This window comes from Globicephala melas, chromosome 16 (assembly GCF_963455315.2).
Source record: "Globicephala melas chromosome 16, mGloMel1.2, whole genome shotgun sequence".
NCBI classification, from domain to species: Eukaryota; Metazoa; Chordata; class Mammalia; order Artiodactyla; family Delphinidae; genus Globicephala; species Globicephala melas.
Genome location: NC_083329.1, coordinates 32,965,438 through 32,980,877, shown reverse-complemented (window position 1 = coordinate 32,980,877; position 15,440 = coordinate 32,965,438). Strand labels below are relative to the sequence as shown.

Genomic DNA, 15,440 nt, shown 5'->3' with positions numbered 1-15,440 from the left:
GCGTGTTACCAAATCCCAATTGACTTACCTTTATTTCAATCTCTTGCCCTTTATCAACTGTGTCGGGAAGCAAACTGCTTCTCTTTTACTACCTGAATTTAGTCAAGGTTCAAGTTGAACATCTCCCACTGACATGCAATCTGCCCTTCAGGTCAGAGGTCACATTGCCAACTCAGACCCCAAATGCCACAGTGATAAGCAAACACAAATGCACCCCACCCCCGTGCCAGAGAGCACCTCAAGGCTGGTACACCAAATTTTTAATAAATACACAGAGATGATTACAAGACAGATGGCCTGGTAGCATGGCAAAGGGGAAGACGGTGAGGGTGTGCATGGTGGGACGGTGTCTGGCCAGGGAAGTGGTCACTGGGTCTAGGGCCACAAGCATACTTTCATTCTCTGTCTAATTTACCATAACAGAAAACTAGACAGCAGGGGTGTGGTGGAAACATCTGGGTCAGGGCCTTTTACTACTAACCAGGGGCCACCCTGGACAAGTCACTTCTTGCTGTGCCTCCGTTTCCTCATCTGTAAGGGGACTGGATTGTCCAGTGCTTTTTAAATTGGGGTGACAGAGGCACATTCACCACCTGTGTGTGCATTTGGAGTGTCTGTCTTTCCGGGGTGCTAAGTTTATTCAAGATTTTGGGGGGCCCACTCTTTTTACATTAAAGCATTTTATATCTTTGTTCAGAAAACAGAATTTACATGGATTTTAATTATGGTGATTAATAATTGATGAAGTTTCGTGAGCAATTACTGTGTGCCAAGTGTGAATTCCTTTATATGATCCTCACAATTACCCAATGAGATATTATGTCCATTTATAGATTTTAAAAAAACAAGGGCACAGAGAGATGAACCAATCTACCCAGTCACAAGTTACTAAGCAATGATAAACAGCTGGTTCCCTTGCCCCCCAAAACGATCTGGGCCCATTGCAAGGATTTATCCGCAGACCCGTGAGACTTCTCTGGTGAAGCCTGAAAAGCACAGGCCAAAATGATCTCACATTTTGCGATCACAGGTCCAGCTCCGGCACTCCTAAATCAGTTTTAGCTAAATCAGTGGATTAAGGTCATCCTCCGGGTGCCCCTGGAGGATGAACGGGGCTGGGGAGGCCTTAGGGGGTTTCTGGGGGTTCACTAGGTGGGGTTTCCGGGCCGCTCGGGCGCTCCTATTCGGCCCGAGAGCGGCCTCTGCCTGGGCTGCCGCCTCCCTCCCAGCCTGGGTGTTTCCAGCCGGCGTTCCCGGTACTTCCTCGTTCCCGCGCGCGCCCCAGGCTTAGCTCGCAACGCCCAGCGCCGGCGCTGCTCAGGCGGGAGGGGGCCAGAGGGGAGATGTCGCAACCGTCTCCCTCCCTCTTTCCCCGCCTTCGCACTCAGTCACCTCCCAGATGAGCCCGCTCGCAGACGGCTGCGGGCCGCGGTGTGCCCGGCATGTCCCCTCAGTGCGCGCAGGCGGCGGGCATTGGGCCCACGCGCAGCCTGGAGCGGACCAACCGCACCCGCTTCCCGTTCTTCTCCGATGTCAAGGGCGACCACCGGTTGGTGCTGAGCGCCGTGGAGACTGTGGTGCTGGCACTCATCTTCGCGGTGTCGCTGCTGGGCAACGTGTGCGCCTTGGTGCTGGTAGCGCGCCGACGGCGCCGCGGCACCACAGCCAGCCTGGTGCTCAACCTTTTCTGCGCGGACCTGCTCTTCACCAGCGCCATCCCGCCTGTGCTGGCCGTGCGCTGGACAGAGGCCTGGGTGCTGGGCCCGGGTGCCTGCCACCTGCTCTTCTACGTGATGACCCTGAGCGGCAGCGTCACCATCCTGACGCTGGCGGCAGTCAGCTTGGAGCGCATGGTGTGCATCGTGCGCCTGCGGCGCGGCGTGCGGGGCCCGGGGCGGCGGGCGCGGGCCGCGCTGCTCGCGCTTATCTGGGGCTACTCGGCATTCGCCGCGCTGCCACTCTGCATCTTCTTCCGCGTCGTCCAGCAGCGGTTCTCCGGCGCCGACGAGGTGAGCGCCGGGGTGTGCACGCGGGGCAGGTGTCTGGGAAAGGCTGGCAGGCGGGTTGCGCCGGAAACGGTGATCTGGGATGGTCATTAACAAAAACAACAAAACAATAATAGGCCGTTTGCTGCATTTAATCGTTGTGTCACCGTGCGCGGCACTAAGTTTTATCTGTGAAATTTCACTGTGACCCTACGATGTAGATCTCATAAACGCCCTCCAAAACGTTGTAAGTGGAGCCCCCGTAATGGCAGTAAAGTGCACTGACTATTGAGAGATTAATGGAGTAAGGGGCTTAGCGGCCAGACAGACCGAACTAGGGGACCCGGAATGACTGATCACATTATAGTTAATTCTGCTTTCTCGCAGTACTCTTATTATCACACCTATTTACAGATGAGGAAGCTAAGGTACCCAGAGAGTAACTTGCTCAGGGTGTCTCAGCCTTAGCGCGAGGAGGAGCTAAGATCGCGCTCAGCAGATTCAGTGCGGGCCGGATGAGGGTCCTGCTTTGAGAATCGCGGGCAGGTGTGTGTGAATGGGCCGGGGAGAAAGGGCTTTGTTGACCCAGAGACCCCGGACCTAGTGCTGCCTCTAGCGGGGCTGTGACTTCCCCTCCGGAGCCTCAGTTTTTCCAACTGCAAGACGGAAAGATTAGACTAGACCATGGGATCTTACCCTGGGAGCTTTGAATGAAGAGTTGCTTCAGAGTATCTTGGACGCCCCAAATGTTCCGAAGATTCCAGAGGCTGAGCCCATAAGCGTTATTCTGGGCACCGCACCCAGAGTTGTCATTAGGATCATTGCGGGGGTCCAGGATCTAAAAAAGATTCTGCGCACAGTTCATGACATTGGCTCGAGGCTATTCCTGTCCCGCGGTACAGAATTGCGGGCGCAGGTTTGTTCTCTTTGCCGCCCTGTGGCGCCGCTGCCGGGTTTGCGCGCGGAGATTCCCCCGGGACACCTGACCTGGACAGTGGCCGGCGGTTCTGGCTGTTATCGCGGTGTTAGGTTCTGTGGGCCTCGCGGGGAGGGCCAGGGACAGAGGTACGTACGCCCCACGGGAAGGCGCGAGTCTTGAGGCTCAGCCTCCTGGAGTGTCTGCCCGAGGCTGGGTTCTCCGCCCCGTTCCTTTTCCCTACGACAGCAGTCGCTGGTTTTCTGGCCGTGGGACACTAAAGCTCAACCTTGGCCCTAGGAAGGAGTGTGGGGCCTCCCAGCAGAAATCACAGTCCCAAAGAGAGCCCTAAGCAATGACCAGAAGGGGTGGGAGGGCCGGGAGGGAGGGGGGAAGGCTTCTAGCTATGAAGGTGAACGTAGGCTGACGTGAACGCAGAAGTGGGCTTCTCTGGACGTTTCCCAGACTGGTCTCTCACACAGGCCTTTCACTGGGGAGAGAAGTCTGCATCCTGTGTGATATATATATATATAGTTTTTAACACAAATCAAACCAGAAAGTCTCTGGGGGGCTGGGATTCTGCCATCTGTCTTTTGATTTTTTTAAGTTATTCTCTCACTGAGTTACAGTGTTTCTGTATTTTTCACAGACTTGAGGGATTTCACAGAACTCAGGGAATTAAAACACATAGAACATACCTTAAGGATATCTTATCTTTCCAGACAGGTATCTTTGTGCCTCCCCCTTTTACAACTGTTTTAGGTACACTCTTACTTAACTGGAAAATAACACTAAAAAATGAGGCTATTGTCACCTCCCAGCCAAAAACCCAGACTAAAACTTCTTGCTGACGTGGACACAGGGGTTGTTTGAGTGAGAAGGCCTTCGCACAGATGCAGGACCTTCCGTGCCTTGCCACTCTGTATTTTACCCCAGGTAGGGCATCTGTGGAGGTTGGAGCCCTACACAGCACTTCCAGAATGACTACAGTTTTACCGTAAGGTGCTTCCATGGAGGTCTGTGTTGTGGTGGCCTTCCCTCAGTCCCCCTTGGGGCTGGGCTCACAGACCCCTCTTGTTTCAATGCAGAAACACCTCCTTGGTCTTAAGAGCCTTTGGAGAGGGATATGGGGAAAGCCACTGGGAGAGAATGGGTCCACACAGCATCTCAGAAGATGAGGGGCCAGGTGAGCTGGCTGCAGGACCCCTGTTCCCTGAAATTAGTAGAGGTGGGGCCGGGGAGCTTGTAAGGAAAAACTGGGACAGTCCTTTCCAGCTCTCCATCCTCTGTCTTTTCCCCTACCTGCCCCTCAGCCCCCAACACACACATATCCACACCTGCCAGTAAGCCAACAAACAGAAAACTCCTGGTTCCTCAAGGGCCATGACCTGAATATGTAGGAAACATCTTACTTTATAGGTGGGCCTGTAAAGGGCCAAGTGAGGCTCTGCAGTTAAAGAAATAAGTTGAAAAGACTGAGAAATAGCAGGGGGGAGGGGGTGGGGCCATTGAAAAAAAAGAGACAGAGAAGGATCTAGTCTAGACTGAATTGAGACTCACATTTAAAATTAGCAAATGCTTGTTTTCTCAATCCTCTACTCCCAGCTTCCTGGCTGTAGATTCTGCCTGCCCGCTCCTACTTGGACACTAAATATGGAGGTTTTGGATGGGGGGACATTTTCCTACCCAAACCACCAGCTGAGAGAACTAACTAAACCCAAGCGCATGCTGGCTCCCTCCCCTCAAGGAGCACCGGCCGGGAAACAGTGCCTCTCAGAGTTTTCTGTTTATCTGAGCTCCCCCCACAAAAACCCCCCAAGAACATGATTACCTTTGTCCATTTGGGCAGTGAGTACCAAGCAGTCAAGGTGACCAGACTCTCTCAAACTTAGATGAAATGATAGACAGGCTAGAAAATGCTAAATAATTTGGTATTAGGAATGCAGGCTTTGGAGTCAGATGTTCTGAGTGAATCCCATCTCTGCCATTTAGGAGCTGTGAGCCAGAGGCAAGTGGTCTCATCTCTCTATACCTCACTTTCCTCATTTGCCAAATGGGCACAATAACAGTATTAACCTTATAGGATTACTGTGGGGACGGAAGTTCAGTAAATGAGCTAACACCTGGCACACACACAGTTAAGCGCTCAAGAGTTGCCAGCTATTATTAGTTTCCTTATCTTTGGTTATAAATATTTTAAACATTTTTCAAACAGTACAATTCTTCTGATTGCGGTAATAAAAGACTGCCATTTTAAGAGGGTGGACACATCCTAGCAACTTAGACATCTCAGCCGGGTCAGCTCAGCCTTTGCCAGCGGGATTCCTGCCTGTGTATGCTGTGGCCCTGGTGGGGCGTGACCCTCATTGGCAGGTGGGGAGGGCTGTCCACCCTGGTCAGAGTGTGCTGCCCATTGATTCTGCAAACACTTACTGAGCACCCCTCCCTCCTGCCCCCGCCGTGAGCCACACGACCAAGACAGCATCCTTCTCTTCAAGGAGGGGCCTGTGCATCACGCAGATTCTGGTCCCAGACCCTGCACAGTTCGGTAACCCCACAGTAGCCCCACGAGTTGGTGTTCTCTTGTTTATTTTCTGAAGGAGAAGATGCCTGTAGTTACAGAATGGGCAAAGGATGGAAGCAGAAGTTAGCTGGGGTCTGTCTGTTCCTCCTGGTGCCTCTCCCATGAGTTCACACTTCCGGAGGAGCACTTGGTCCCACTGCTCTGCCCTGCCCCAGTTTAATACCAGGCCAATAATGCCGTCGTGTCCCTACTGAATGTGGATTGGCTGAGGAGACAAACAAGTTTCCTCACATTTGTTAATATTAGAGGATACTTTTAAGATATAGGAAAGTAAGTCCATCTCTTGCCATGGGTATGTTCTTTCTTCTCTGCTGGGAAGCTGATAGGAGAGGAGATATATAACTAGGATTCCTAGTTCCTTAAAATGACTTTGAAGTCTTGCATTTTGTTTGAAGAGGTGGGGCAGGGAGAACTAGTTACAAAGGTGTTCCCAAGGGTATTCCAGGAAGAGTCATTAGAGAAGCTGACTGGAAACAGCTGGAATCAGGTGGCATTTGCAAATGAGTCAGCCAGTGCGGGGAGGGGTCAGCACTTGAGCAGTGCCTGTAGATAGATGTCCCCCATCCACAGGAAAGTCTTCCTGGAAAAGAATGAGTGACGTGGGGGACTGGAGGGACATCACAGGCAGAGGAGATAGCCCACAATGTTGGCAAGAGATGGTGCTGGAAGGTTGGTGGAGGTCAACTAGAGAAGGGCCAGTTATACACCCTTTAGGGCGTTGGGACTTAGGAGGTGAGAGATGGCCTGGTCTGTGGTCTGTGGGGGGAGGGGGAGCAGTGAGAATGAGCTCGTGGTGGGTTGGATAGCTATTAAGCAGAACCTAGGAGTTCCCTCTGAGTGGAGAGGGAAGAAGAAGGTGGAAGGCCAGCACTCAGGTATCTGACAGCTTGGAAAATGGCGGCTCCGTGCCCGGAGTTGATGATGCAGGAGGTGGAATCTTTGGGGTGGGACACTGGAGGCTAGAAGTGCCTGTGAGGCATCCTACAGAGATGCACTCAGGGCAGTGGGGCCAGTCTGGGGTTCAGGAGAAGACTGGCTGGAAAGAGGAGGTTGCAACAGCATCTGCAAAAAGCCACCATGGAAATGGGTGAGACTGCTGGGGAAAGATGGAGCTTGGGATGGGAATACCAGTCACGGCCAACCACACTTCACACCATTGTACATGGCCTCCCATCTACATCCTTTCTGGTCCAGACACTGAGCTCCAGCTTCCCCATTCCCTTGACTGAAGCCCCATCCTTCCACGCACAGCTGACACAACCCCTCCTGGATGCCGCTTTCCCGGTGACTCCACGATCCCATCACCTATAGCTCTCTGGGCTTGCCGCTCTGTACTGAAGTTTCCTAGTGCTTTTTTCCCTCCCTGACTGTAGCATAGCCTCCTTTCCCATCCTCACTGTAGCCTCACAGTGGCTTAGTCACCATGGCTTGAGTCAGCGAGTGGTTGGACAAATAGATTAAAGGACACTGTTACCGGCTCAGCCAGCTCTGCTTCTGTAGTTCAGTAACAAAGCAGGCCCAGCACTTTTGGTTTTCAAATTTCCTTTTTATTTTTTTAAATAAATTTATTTATTTTTATTTATTTATTTTTGCCTGTGTTGGGTCTTCATTGCTGCACGCAGGCTTTCTCTAGTTGCGGTGAGCGGGGGCTACACTTTGTCGTGGTGTGCAGGCTTCTCATTGCAGTGGCTTCTCTTGTTGCAGAGCACGGGCTCTAGGTGCATGGGCTTCAGTAGTTGTGGCGCATGGGCTTCAGTAGTTGTGGTGCATGGGCTTCAGTAGTTGTGGCGCATGGGCTTCAGTAGTTGTGGCTCGCGGGCTCTAGAGCGCAGGCTCGGTAGTTGTGGTGCACGGGCTTAGTTGCTCCTTGGCATGTGGGATCTTCCCAGACCAGGGCTTGAACCTGTGTCCCCTGCATTGGCAGGTGGATTTTAATCACTGCTCCACCAGGGAAGCCCGACACTTAATTTTCTGGAGTGTATCTTTCCAGTCTTTTCTATGCCTGTGTGTGTGAGTGTGTGGATAGATACCTTTTCATTCGCACCTACACATTTTCTTCAACAATATGAGGCTAATGCAGGCAGATTATTTAAGGATCTATATTTTTGTCCCTAACGTAGCGAGAACACCTTGCTCTATCATTACACAGTCTTCGACAAAATCTTGTTAAGCCTGGAGAGGGTTAGGCAGACATTCTGGAGAGGGTTTTCAGAAAGAGTTGGGAGTTCTTGGGGGTTTTAAGAAATGCTTCTGGGGTCATCTGTTTTCTCTGCCCTCCCTCCCTGTACATTTTCCCATCACAAGCATAAGAATTAGAGACTGGGCTTCCCTGGTGGCGCAGTGGTTGAGAGTCCGCCTGCCGATGCAGAGGACACGGGTTCGTGCCCCGGTCCGGGAGGATCCCACATGCCGTGGAGCGGCTGGGCCCATGAGCCATGGCCGCTGAGCCTGCGCATCCGGAGCCTGTGCTCCGCAATGGGAGAGGCCACAACAGTGAGAGGCCCGCGTACTGCAAAAAAAAAAAAAAAAAAAAAAAGAATTAGAGACTAAGTCACACTCAGGGCTGGAATCTGTTTCTTCTGTTTTTTTTTTTTTTTTTAACATCTTTATTGGAGTATAATTGCTTTACAATGGTATGTTAGTTTCAGCTTCACAACAAAATGAATCAGTTATATATATACATATATTCCCATATCTCTTCCCGCTTGCGTCTCCCTCCCTCCCACCCTCCCTATCCCACCCCTCCAGGCGGTCATAAAGCACCGAGCTGATCTCCCTGTGCTATGCGGCTGCTTCCCACTAGCTATCTACCTTACGTTTGGTAGTGTATATATGTCCATGCCTCTTTATCGCTTTGTCACCGTTTACCCTTCCCCCTCCCCATAGCCTCAAGTCCATTCTCTAGTAAGTCTGTGTCTTTATTCCTGTTTCAACCCTAGGTTTTTCATGACATTTTTTTTTTAAATTCCATATATATGTGTTAGCATACGGTATTTGTCTCTCTCTTTCTGACTTACTTCACTCTGTATGACAGACTCTAGGTCTATCCACCTCATTACAAATAGCTCAATTTCGTCTCTTTTTATGGCTGAGTAATATTCCATTGTATATATGTGCCACATCTTCTTTATCCATTCATCCGATGATGGACACTTAGGTTGTTTCCATCTCTGGGCTATTGTAAATAGAGCTGCAATGAACATTTTGGTACATGACTCTTTTTGAATTATGGTTTTCTCAGGGTATATGCCCAGTAGTGGGATTGCTGGGTCATATGGTAGTTCTATTTGTAGCTTTTTAAGGAACCTCCATACTGTTCTCCACAGTGGCTGTATCAATTTACATTCCCACCAACAGTGTAAGAGGGTTCCCTTTTCTCCACACCCTCTCCAGCATTTATTGTTTCTAGATTTTTTGATGATGGCCATTCTGACTGGTGTGAGATGATATCTCATTGTAGTTTTGATTTGCATTTCTCTCATGATTAGTGATGTTGAGCATTCTTTCATGTGTTTGTTGGCACTCTGTATATCTTCTTTGGAGAAATGTCTATTTAGGTGTTCTGCCCATTTTTGGATTGGGTTGTTTGTTTTTTTGTTATTAAGCTGCATGAGCTGCTTATAAATTTTGGAGATCAATCCTTTGTCAGTTGCTTCATTTGCAAATATTTTCTCCCATTCTGAGGGTTGTCTTTTGGTCTTCTTTATGGTTTCCTTTGCTGCGCAAAAGCTTTTAAGTTTCATTAGGTCCCATTTGTTTACTCTTGTTTTTATTTCCATTTCTCTAGGAGGTGGGTCAAAAAGGACCTTGCTGTGATTTATGTCATAGAGTGTTCTGCCTATGTTTTCCTCTAAGAGTTTGATAGTTTCTGGCCTTACATTTAGGTCTTTAATCCATTTTGAGCTTATTTTTGTGTATGGTGTTAGGGAGTGATCTAATTTCATACTTTTACATGTAGCTGTCCAGTTTTCCCAGCACCACTTATTGAATAGGCTGTCCTTTCTCCACTGTACATTTCTGCCTCCTTTGTCAAAGATAAGGTGACCATATGTGCGTGGGTTTATCTCTGGGCTTTCTATCCTGTTCCATTGATCTATCTTTCTGTTTTTGTGCCAGTACCATACCGTCTTGATAACTGTAGCTTTGTAGTATAGTCTGAAATCTGGGAGCCTGATTCCTCCAGTTCCTTCTTTCGTTCTCAAGATTGCTTTGGCTATTCGGGGTTTTTTGTGTTTCCATACAAATTGCAAAATTTTTTGTTCTAGTTCTGTGAAAAATGCCAGTGGTAGTTTGATAGGGATTGCATTGAATCTATAGATTGCTTTGGGTAATAGAGTCATTTTCACAATGTTGATTCTTCCAATCCAAGAACATGGTATATCTCTCCATCTATTTGTATCATCTTTAATTTCTTTCATCAGTGTCTTATAATTTTCTGCATACAGATCTTTTGTCTCCTTAGGTAGGTTTATTCCTAGATATTTTATTCTTTTTGTTGCAATGGTAAATGGGAGTGTTTTCTTGATTTCACTTTCAGATTTTTCATCATTTGTATATAGGAATGCCAGAGATTTCTGTGCATTAATTTTGTATCCTGCCACTTTACCAAATTCATTGATTAGCTCTAGTAGTTTTCTGGTAGCATCTTTAGGGTTCTCTATGTATAGTATCATGTCATCTGCAAACAGTGACAGCTTTACTTCTTTTCCGATTTGGATTCCTTTTATTTCCTTTTCTTCTCTGATTGCTGTGGCTAAAACTTCCAAAACTATGTTGAATAAGAGTGGTGAGAGTGGGCAACCTTGTCTTGTTCCTGATCTTAGTGGAAATGCTTTCAGTTTTTCACCATTGAGGATGATGTTTGCTGTGGGCTTGTCATATATGGCCTTTATTATGTTGAGGAAAGTTCCCTCTATGCCTACTTTCTGCAGGGTTTTTATCATAAATGGGTGTTGAATTTTGTCAAAAGCTTTCTCTGCATCTATTGAGAGGATCATATGGTTTTTCTCCTTCAGTTTGTTAATATGGTTTATCACATTGATAGATTTGCGTGTATTGAAGAATCCTTGCATTCCTGGAATAAACCCCACTTGATCATGGTGTATGATCCTTTTAATGTGCTGTTGGATTCTGTTTGCTAGTATTTTGTTGAGGATTTTTGCATCTATGTTCATCAGTGATATTGGCCTGTAGTTTTCTTTCTTTGTGACATCCTTGTCTGGTTTTGGTATCAAGGTGATGGTGGCCTCGTAGAATGAGTTGGGGAGTGTTCCTCCCTCTGCTATATTTTGGAAGAGTTTGAGAAGGATAGGTGTTAGCTCTTCTCTAAATGTTTGATAGAATTCGCCTGTGAAGCCATCTGGTCCTGGGCTTTTCTTTGTTGGAAGATTTTTAATCACAGTTTCAATTTCAGTGCTTGTGATTGGTCTGTTCATATTTTCTATTTCTTCCTGATTCAGTCTTGGCAGGTTGTGCATTTCTAAGAATTTGTCCATTTCTTCCAGATTGTCCATTTTATTGGCATAGAGTTGCTTGTAGTAATCTCTCATGATCTCTTTTATTTCTGCAGTGTCAGTTGTTACCTCTCCTTTTTCATTTCTAATTCTATTGATTTGAGTCTTCTCCCTTTTTTTCTTGATGAGTCTGGCTAGTGGTTTATCTATTTTGTTTATCTTCTCAAAGAACCAGCTTTTAGTTTTATTGATCTTTGCTATTGTTTCCTTCATTTCTTTTTCATTTATTTCTGATCTGATTTTTATTATTTCTTTCCTTCTGCTAGCTTTGGGGTTTTTTTGTTCTTCTTTCTCTAATTGCTTGAGGTGCAAGGTTAGGTTGTTTATTCGAGATGTTTCCTGCTTCTTAAGGTGGGCTTGTATTGCTATAAACTTCCCCCTTAGAACTGCTTTTGCTGCATCCCACAGGTTTTGGGTCGTTGTGTCTCCATTGTCATTTGTTTCTAGGTATTTTTTGATTTCCTCTTTGATTTCTTCAGTGATCACTTCATTATTAAGTAGTGTATTGTTTAGCCTCCATGTGTTTGTATTTTTTACAGATCTTTTCCTGTAATTGATATCTAGTCTCATGGCATTGTGGTCAGAAAAGATACTTGATACAATTTCAATTTTCTTAAATTTACCAAGGCTTGATTTGTGACCCAAGATATGATCTATCCTGGAGAATGTTCCATGAGCACTTGAGAAAAATGTGTATTCTGTTGTTTTTGGATGGAATGTCCTATAAATATCAATTAACTCCATCTCGTTTAATGTATCATTTAAAGCTTGTGTTTCCTTATTTATTTTCATTTTGGATGATCTGTCCATTGGTGAAAGTGGGGTGTTAAAGTCCGCTACTATGAATGTGTTACTGTCGATTTCCCCTTTTATGGTTGTCAGTATTTGCCTTATGTATTGAGGTGCACCTATGTTGGGTGCATAAATATTTACAATTGTTATATCTTCCTCTTGGATCGATCCCTTGATCATTATGTAGTGTCCTTCTTTGTCTCTTCTAATAGTCTTTGTTTTAAAGTCTATTTTGTCTGATACGAGAATTGCTACTCCAGCTTTCTTCTGATTTCCATTTGCATGAAATACCTTTTTCCATCCCCTTACTTTCAGTCTGTATGTGTCTCTAGGTCTGAAGTGGGTCTCTTGTAGACAGCAAATATATGGGTCTTGTTTTTGTATCCATTCAGCCAATCTGTGTCTTTTGGTGGGAGCATTTAGTCCATTTACATTTAAGGTAATTATCTATATGTGTGTTCCTATTCCCATTTTCTTAATTGTTTTGGGTTCGTTATTGTAGGTCCTTTCCTTCTTTTGTGTTTCTTGCCTAGAAAAGTTCCTTTAGGAGTTGTTGTAGAGCTGGTTTGGTGGTGCTGAACTCTCTCAGCTTTTGCTTGTCTGTAAAGGTTTTAATTTCTCCATCAAATCTGAATGAGATCCTTGCTGGGTAGAGTAATCTTGGTTGCAGGTTTTTCTCCTTCAACACTTTCAATATGTCCTGCCACTCCCTTCTGGCTTGCAGAGTTTCTGCTGAAAGATCAGCTGTTAACCTTATGGGGATTCCCTTGTGTGTTATTTGTTGTTTTTCCCTTGCTGCTTTTAATATGTTTTCTTTGTATTTAATTTTTGACAGTTTGATTAATATGTGTCTTGGCGTATTTCTCCTTGGATTTATCCTGTATGGGACTCTCTGTGCTTCCTGGACTTGATTAACTATTTCCTTTCCCATATTAGGGAAGTTTTCAACTATAATCTCTTCAAATATTTTCTCAGTCCCTTTCTTTTTCTCTTCTTCTTCTGGAACCCCTATAATTCGAATGTTGGTGCGTTTAATGTTGTCCCAGAGGTCTCTGAGACTGTCCTCAGTTCTTTTCATTCTTTTTTCTTTATTCTGCTCTGCAGTAGTTATTTCCACTATTTTATCTTCCAGGTCACTTATCCGTTCTTCTGCCTCAGTTATTCTGCTATTGATCCCATCTAGAGTACTTTTAATTTCATTTATTGTGTTGTTCATCGTTGCTTGTTTCATCTTTAGTTCTTCTAGGTCCTTGTTAACTGATTCTTGCAATTTGTCCATTCTACTGTCCATTCTATCTCCAAGATTTCGGATCAACCTTACTATCATTATTCTGAATTCTTTTTCAGGTAGACTGCCTATTTCCTCTTCATTTGTTAGGTCTGGTGGGTTTTTATCTTGCTCCTTCATCTGCTGTGTGATTTTCTGTCTTTTCATTTTGCTTATCTTACTGTGTTTGGGGTCTCCTTTTTTGCAGGCTGAAGGTTCGTAGTTCCTGTTGTTTTTTGTGTCTGTCCCCAGTGGCTAAGGTTGGTTCAGTGGGTTGTGTAGGCTTCCTGGTGGAGGGTACTAGTGCCTGTGTTCTGGTGGATGAGGCTGGATCTTGTCTTTCTGGTGGGCAGGTCCACGTCTGGTGGTGTGTTTTGGGGTGTCTGTAGATTTATTATGATTTTGGGCAGCCTCTCTGCTAATGGGTGGGGTTGTGTTCCTGTCTTGCTAGTTGTTTGGCATAGGATGTCCAGCACTGTAGCTTGCTGGTCGTTGAGTGAAGCTGGGTGCTGGCGTTGAGATGGAGATCTCTCGGAGATTTTTGCTGTTTGATATTATGTGCAGCTGGGAGGCCTCTTGTGGACCAGTGTCCTGAAGTTGGCTCTCCCACCTCAGAGGCACAGCACTGAGTCCTGGCTGCAGCACCAAGAGCCTTTCATCCACAGGGCTCCTTAATTTGGGATGATTCGTTGTCTATTCAGGTATTCCACAGATGCAGGGTATATCAAGTTGATTGTGGAGCTTTAATCCGCTGCTTCTGAGGCTGCTGGGAGAGATTTCCCTTTCTCTTCTTTGTTCTCACAGTTCCCAGGGGCTCAGCTTTGGATTTGGCCCCGCCTGTGCGTGTAGGTCGCCGGAGGGCGTCTGTTCTTTGCTCAGACAGGACGGGGTTAAAGGAGCTGCTGATTCGGAGGCTCTGGCTCACCCAGGCCGGGGGGTAGGGAGGGTCACGGAGTGCGGGGCGGGCCTGCAGCGGCAGAGGCCGGCGTGACGCTGCAGCCTGAGGCGCGCCGTGCGCTCTCCCGGGGGAGCCGTCCCTGGATCCCGGGACCCTGGCAGTGGCGGGCTGCACAGGCTCCCCGGAAGGGCGTGTGGCTAGTGACCTGTGTTCGCACACAGGCCTCCCGGCGGCGGCAGCAGCGGCCTTAGCGTCCCATGTCCGTCTCTGGGCTCCGCACTCTTAGCCGCGGCTCGCGCCCGTCCCTGGAGCTCTCTCAAGCAGCGTTCTTAATCCCCTCTCCTCGTGCACCAGGAAACAAAGAGGGACGTAAAAGTCTCTTGCCTCTTCGGCAGGTCCAGACCCCTCCCCGGACTCTCTCCCGGCCAGCCGCCGGCGCACCAACGCCCTGCAGGCTGTGTTCACGCCGCCAACCTCAGTCCTCTCCCGGCGCTCCGACAAAAGCCGGAGCCTCAGCTCCCAGTCCCGCCCGCCCCGGCGGGCGAGCAGACAAGCCTCTCGGCTGGTGAGTGCCGGTCGGCCCGATCCTCTGCGCTGGAATCTGTCCGCTTTGCCCTCCGCACCCCTGTTGCTGTGCTCTCCTCCGCGGCTCCCAAGCTCCCCCACTCCGCCTCCCGAAGTCTCCACCCGCGAAGGGGCTTCCTAGTGTGTGGACACTTTTCCTCCTTCACAGCTCTCTCCCGCTGGTGCAGGACCCGTCCCTATCCTTTTGTCTCTGTTTAGTTTTTTCTTTTGCCCTAACCAGGTACGTGGGGGGTTCCTTGCCTTTTGGGAGGTCTGAGGTCTTCTGCCAGCGTTCAGTAGGTGCTCCGTAGGAGTTGTTCCACGCGTAGATGTATTTCTGGTGTATCTGTGGAGAGGAAGGTGATCTCCGCGTCTTACTCTTCCGCCATCTTCCCAAGGGCTTCTCTTCTGTTTTCTGCTTCAACATTTCTGCTGATCTGTGTTGCCCACCCAATGCACTGGAATAAGGGGTCCCTGGTGGGTGGAGGTCTGAGTACAAGCATAGGCTACCTGGATTTCCCAAAGAGCTGTGGTCACTGCACTGTCAATATTCAGAAGATCCTTGAGAGACACAAATTTCTTTCCAATCACCAAAATGTAGAAAGCTCTAATAAACTTTATTCCATCCGGTGTGCACAGTGGGGGTGGGGATGAAGGAACAAGTTTTTAGAATGTCCAGTGCATTTGTAAACTGTCTAAACAAAACAGGAAAAGGAAGCAACATTCTCACCCCCAGCACCCTCTCAGGGTACAAATATAACTAAAGCATTCTTCCCTGTCTGACTTGCCTTAGCGGTTTTGGTAGGTTCCGCGATACCCTCTATAACCACTCAGCTCTTTGGAGATGATTAAAAAGGACTACATCTTTAGGGTTTTAGACTATTATTTTAGGAGGAAATTTCTAAGCTTTAGCTTCCTCCT

General features: G+C 47.5%; 1 protein-coding gene across 3 annotated transcripts in view; it reads left to right on the top strand.

Annotated features, from left to right (window-relative positions):
* The first annotated feature begins 1,286 nt into the window (after positions 1-1,286).
* The window catches only part of FFAR4 (free fatty acid receptor 4), a 36,832-nt gene continuing 22,678 nt past the window's right edge, over positions 1,287-15,440 (top strand). For all 3 annotated transcript variants that reach the window (XR_009559373.1, XM_060286574.1, XM_030865123.2), the window contains exon 1: positions 1,287-2,009. Coding sequence is in view for 2 of the 3 variants with exons in the window: in XM_060286574.1 (XP_060142557.1) it covers positions 1,443-2,009 (567 nt within the window). In the remaining variant the exon portion in view is untranslated. The remainder of the gene's footprint in view (positions 2,010-15,440) is intronic.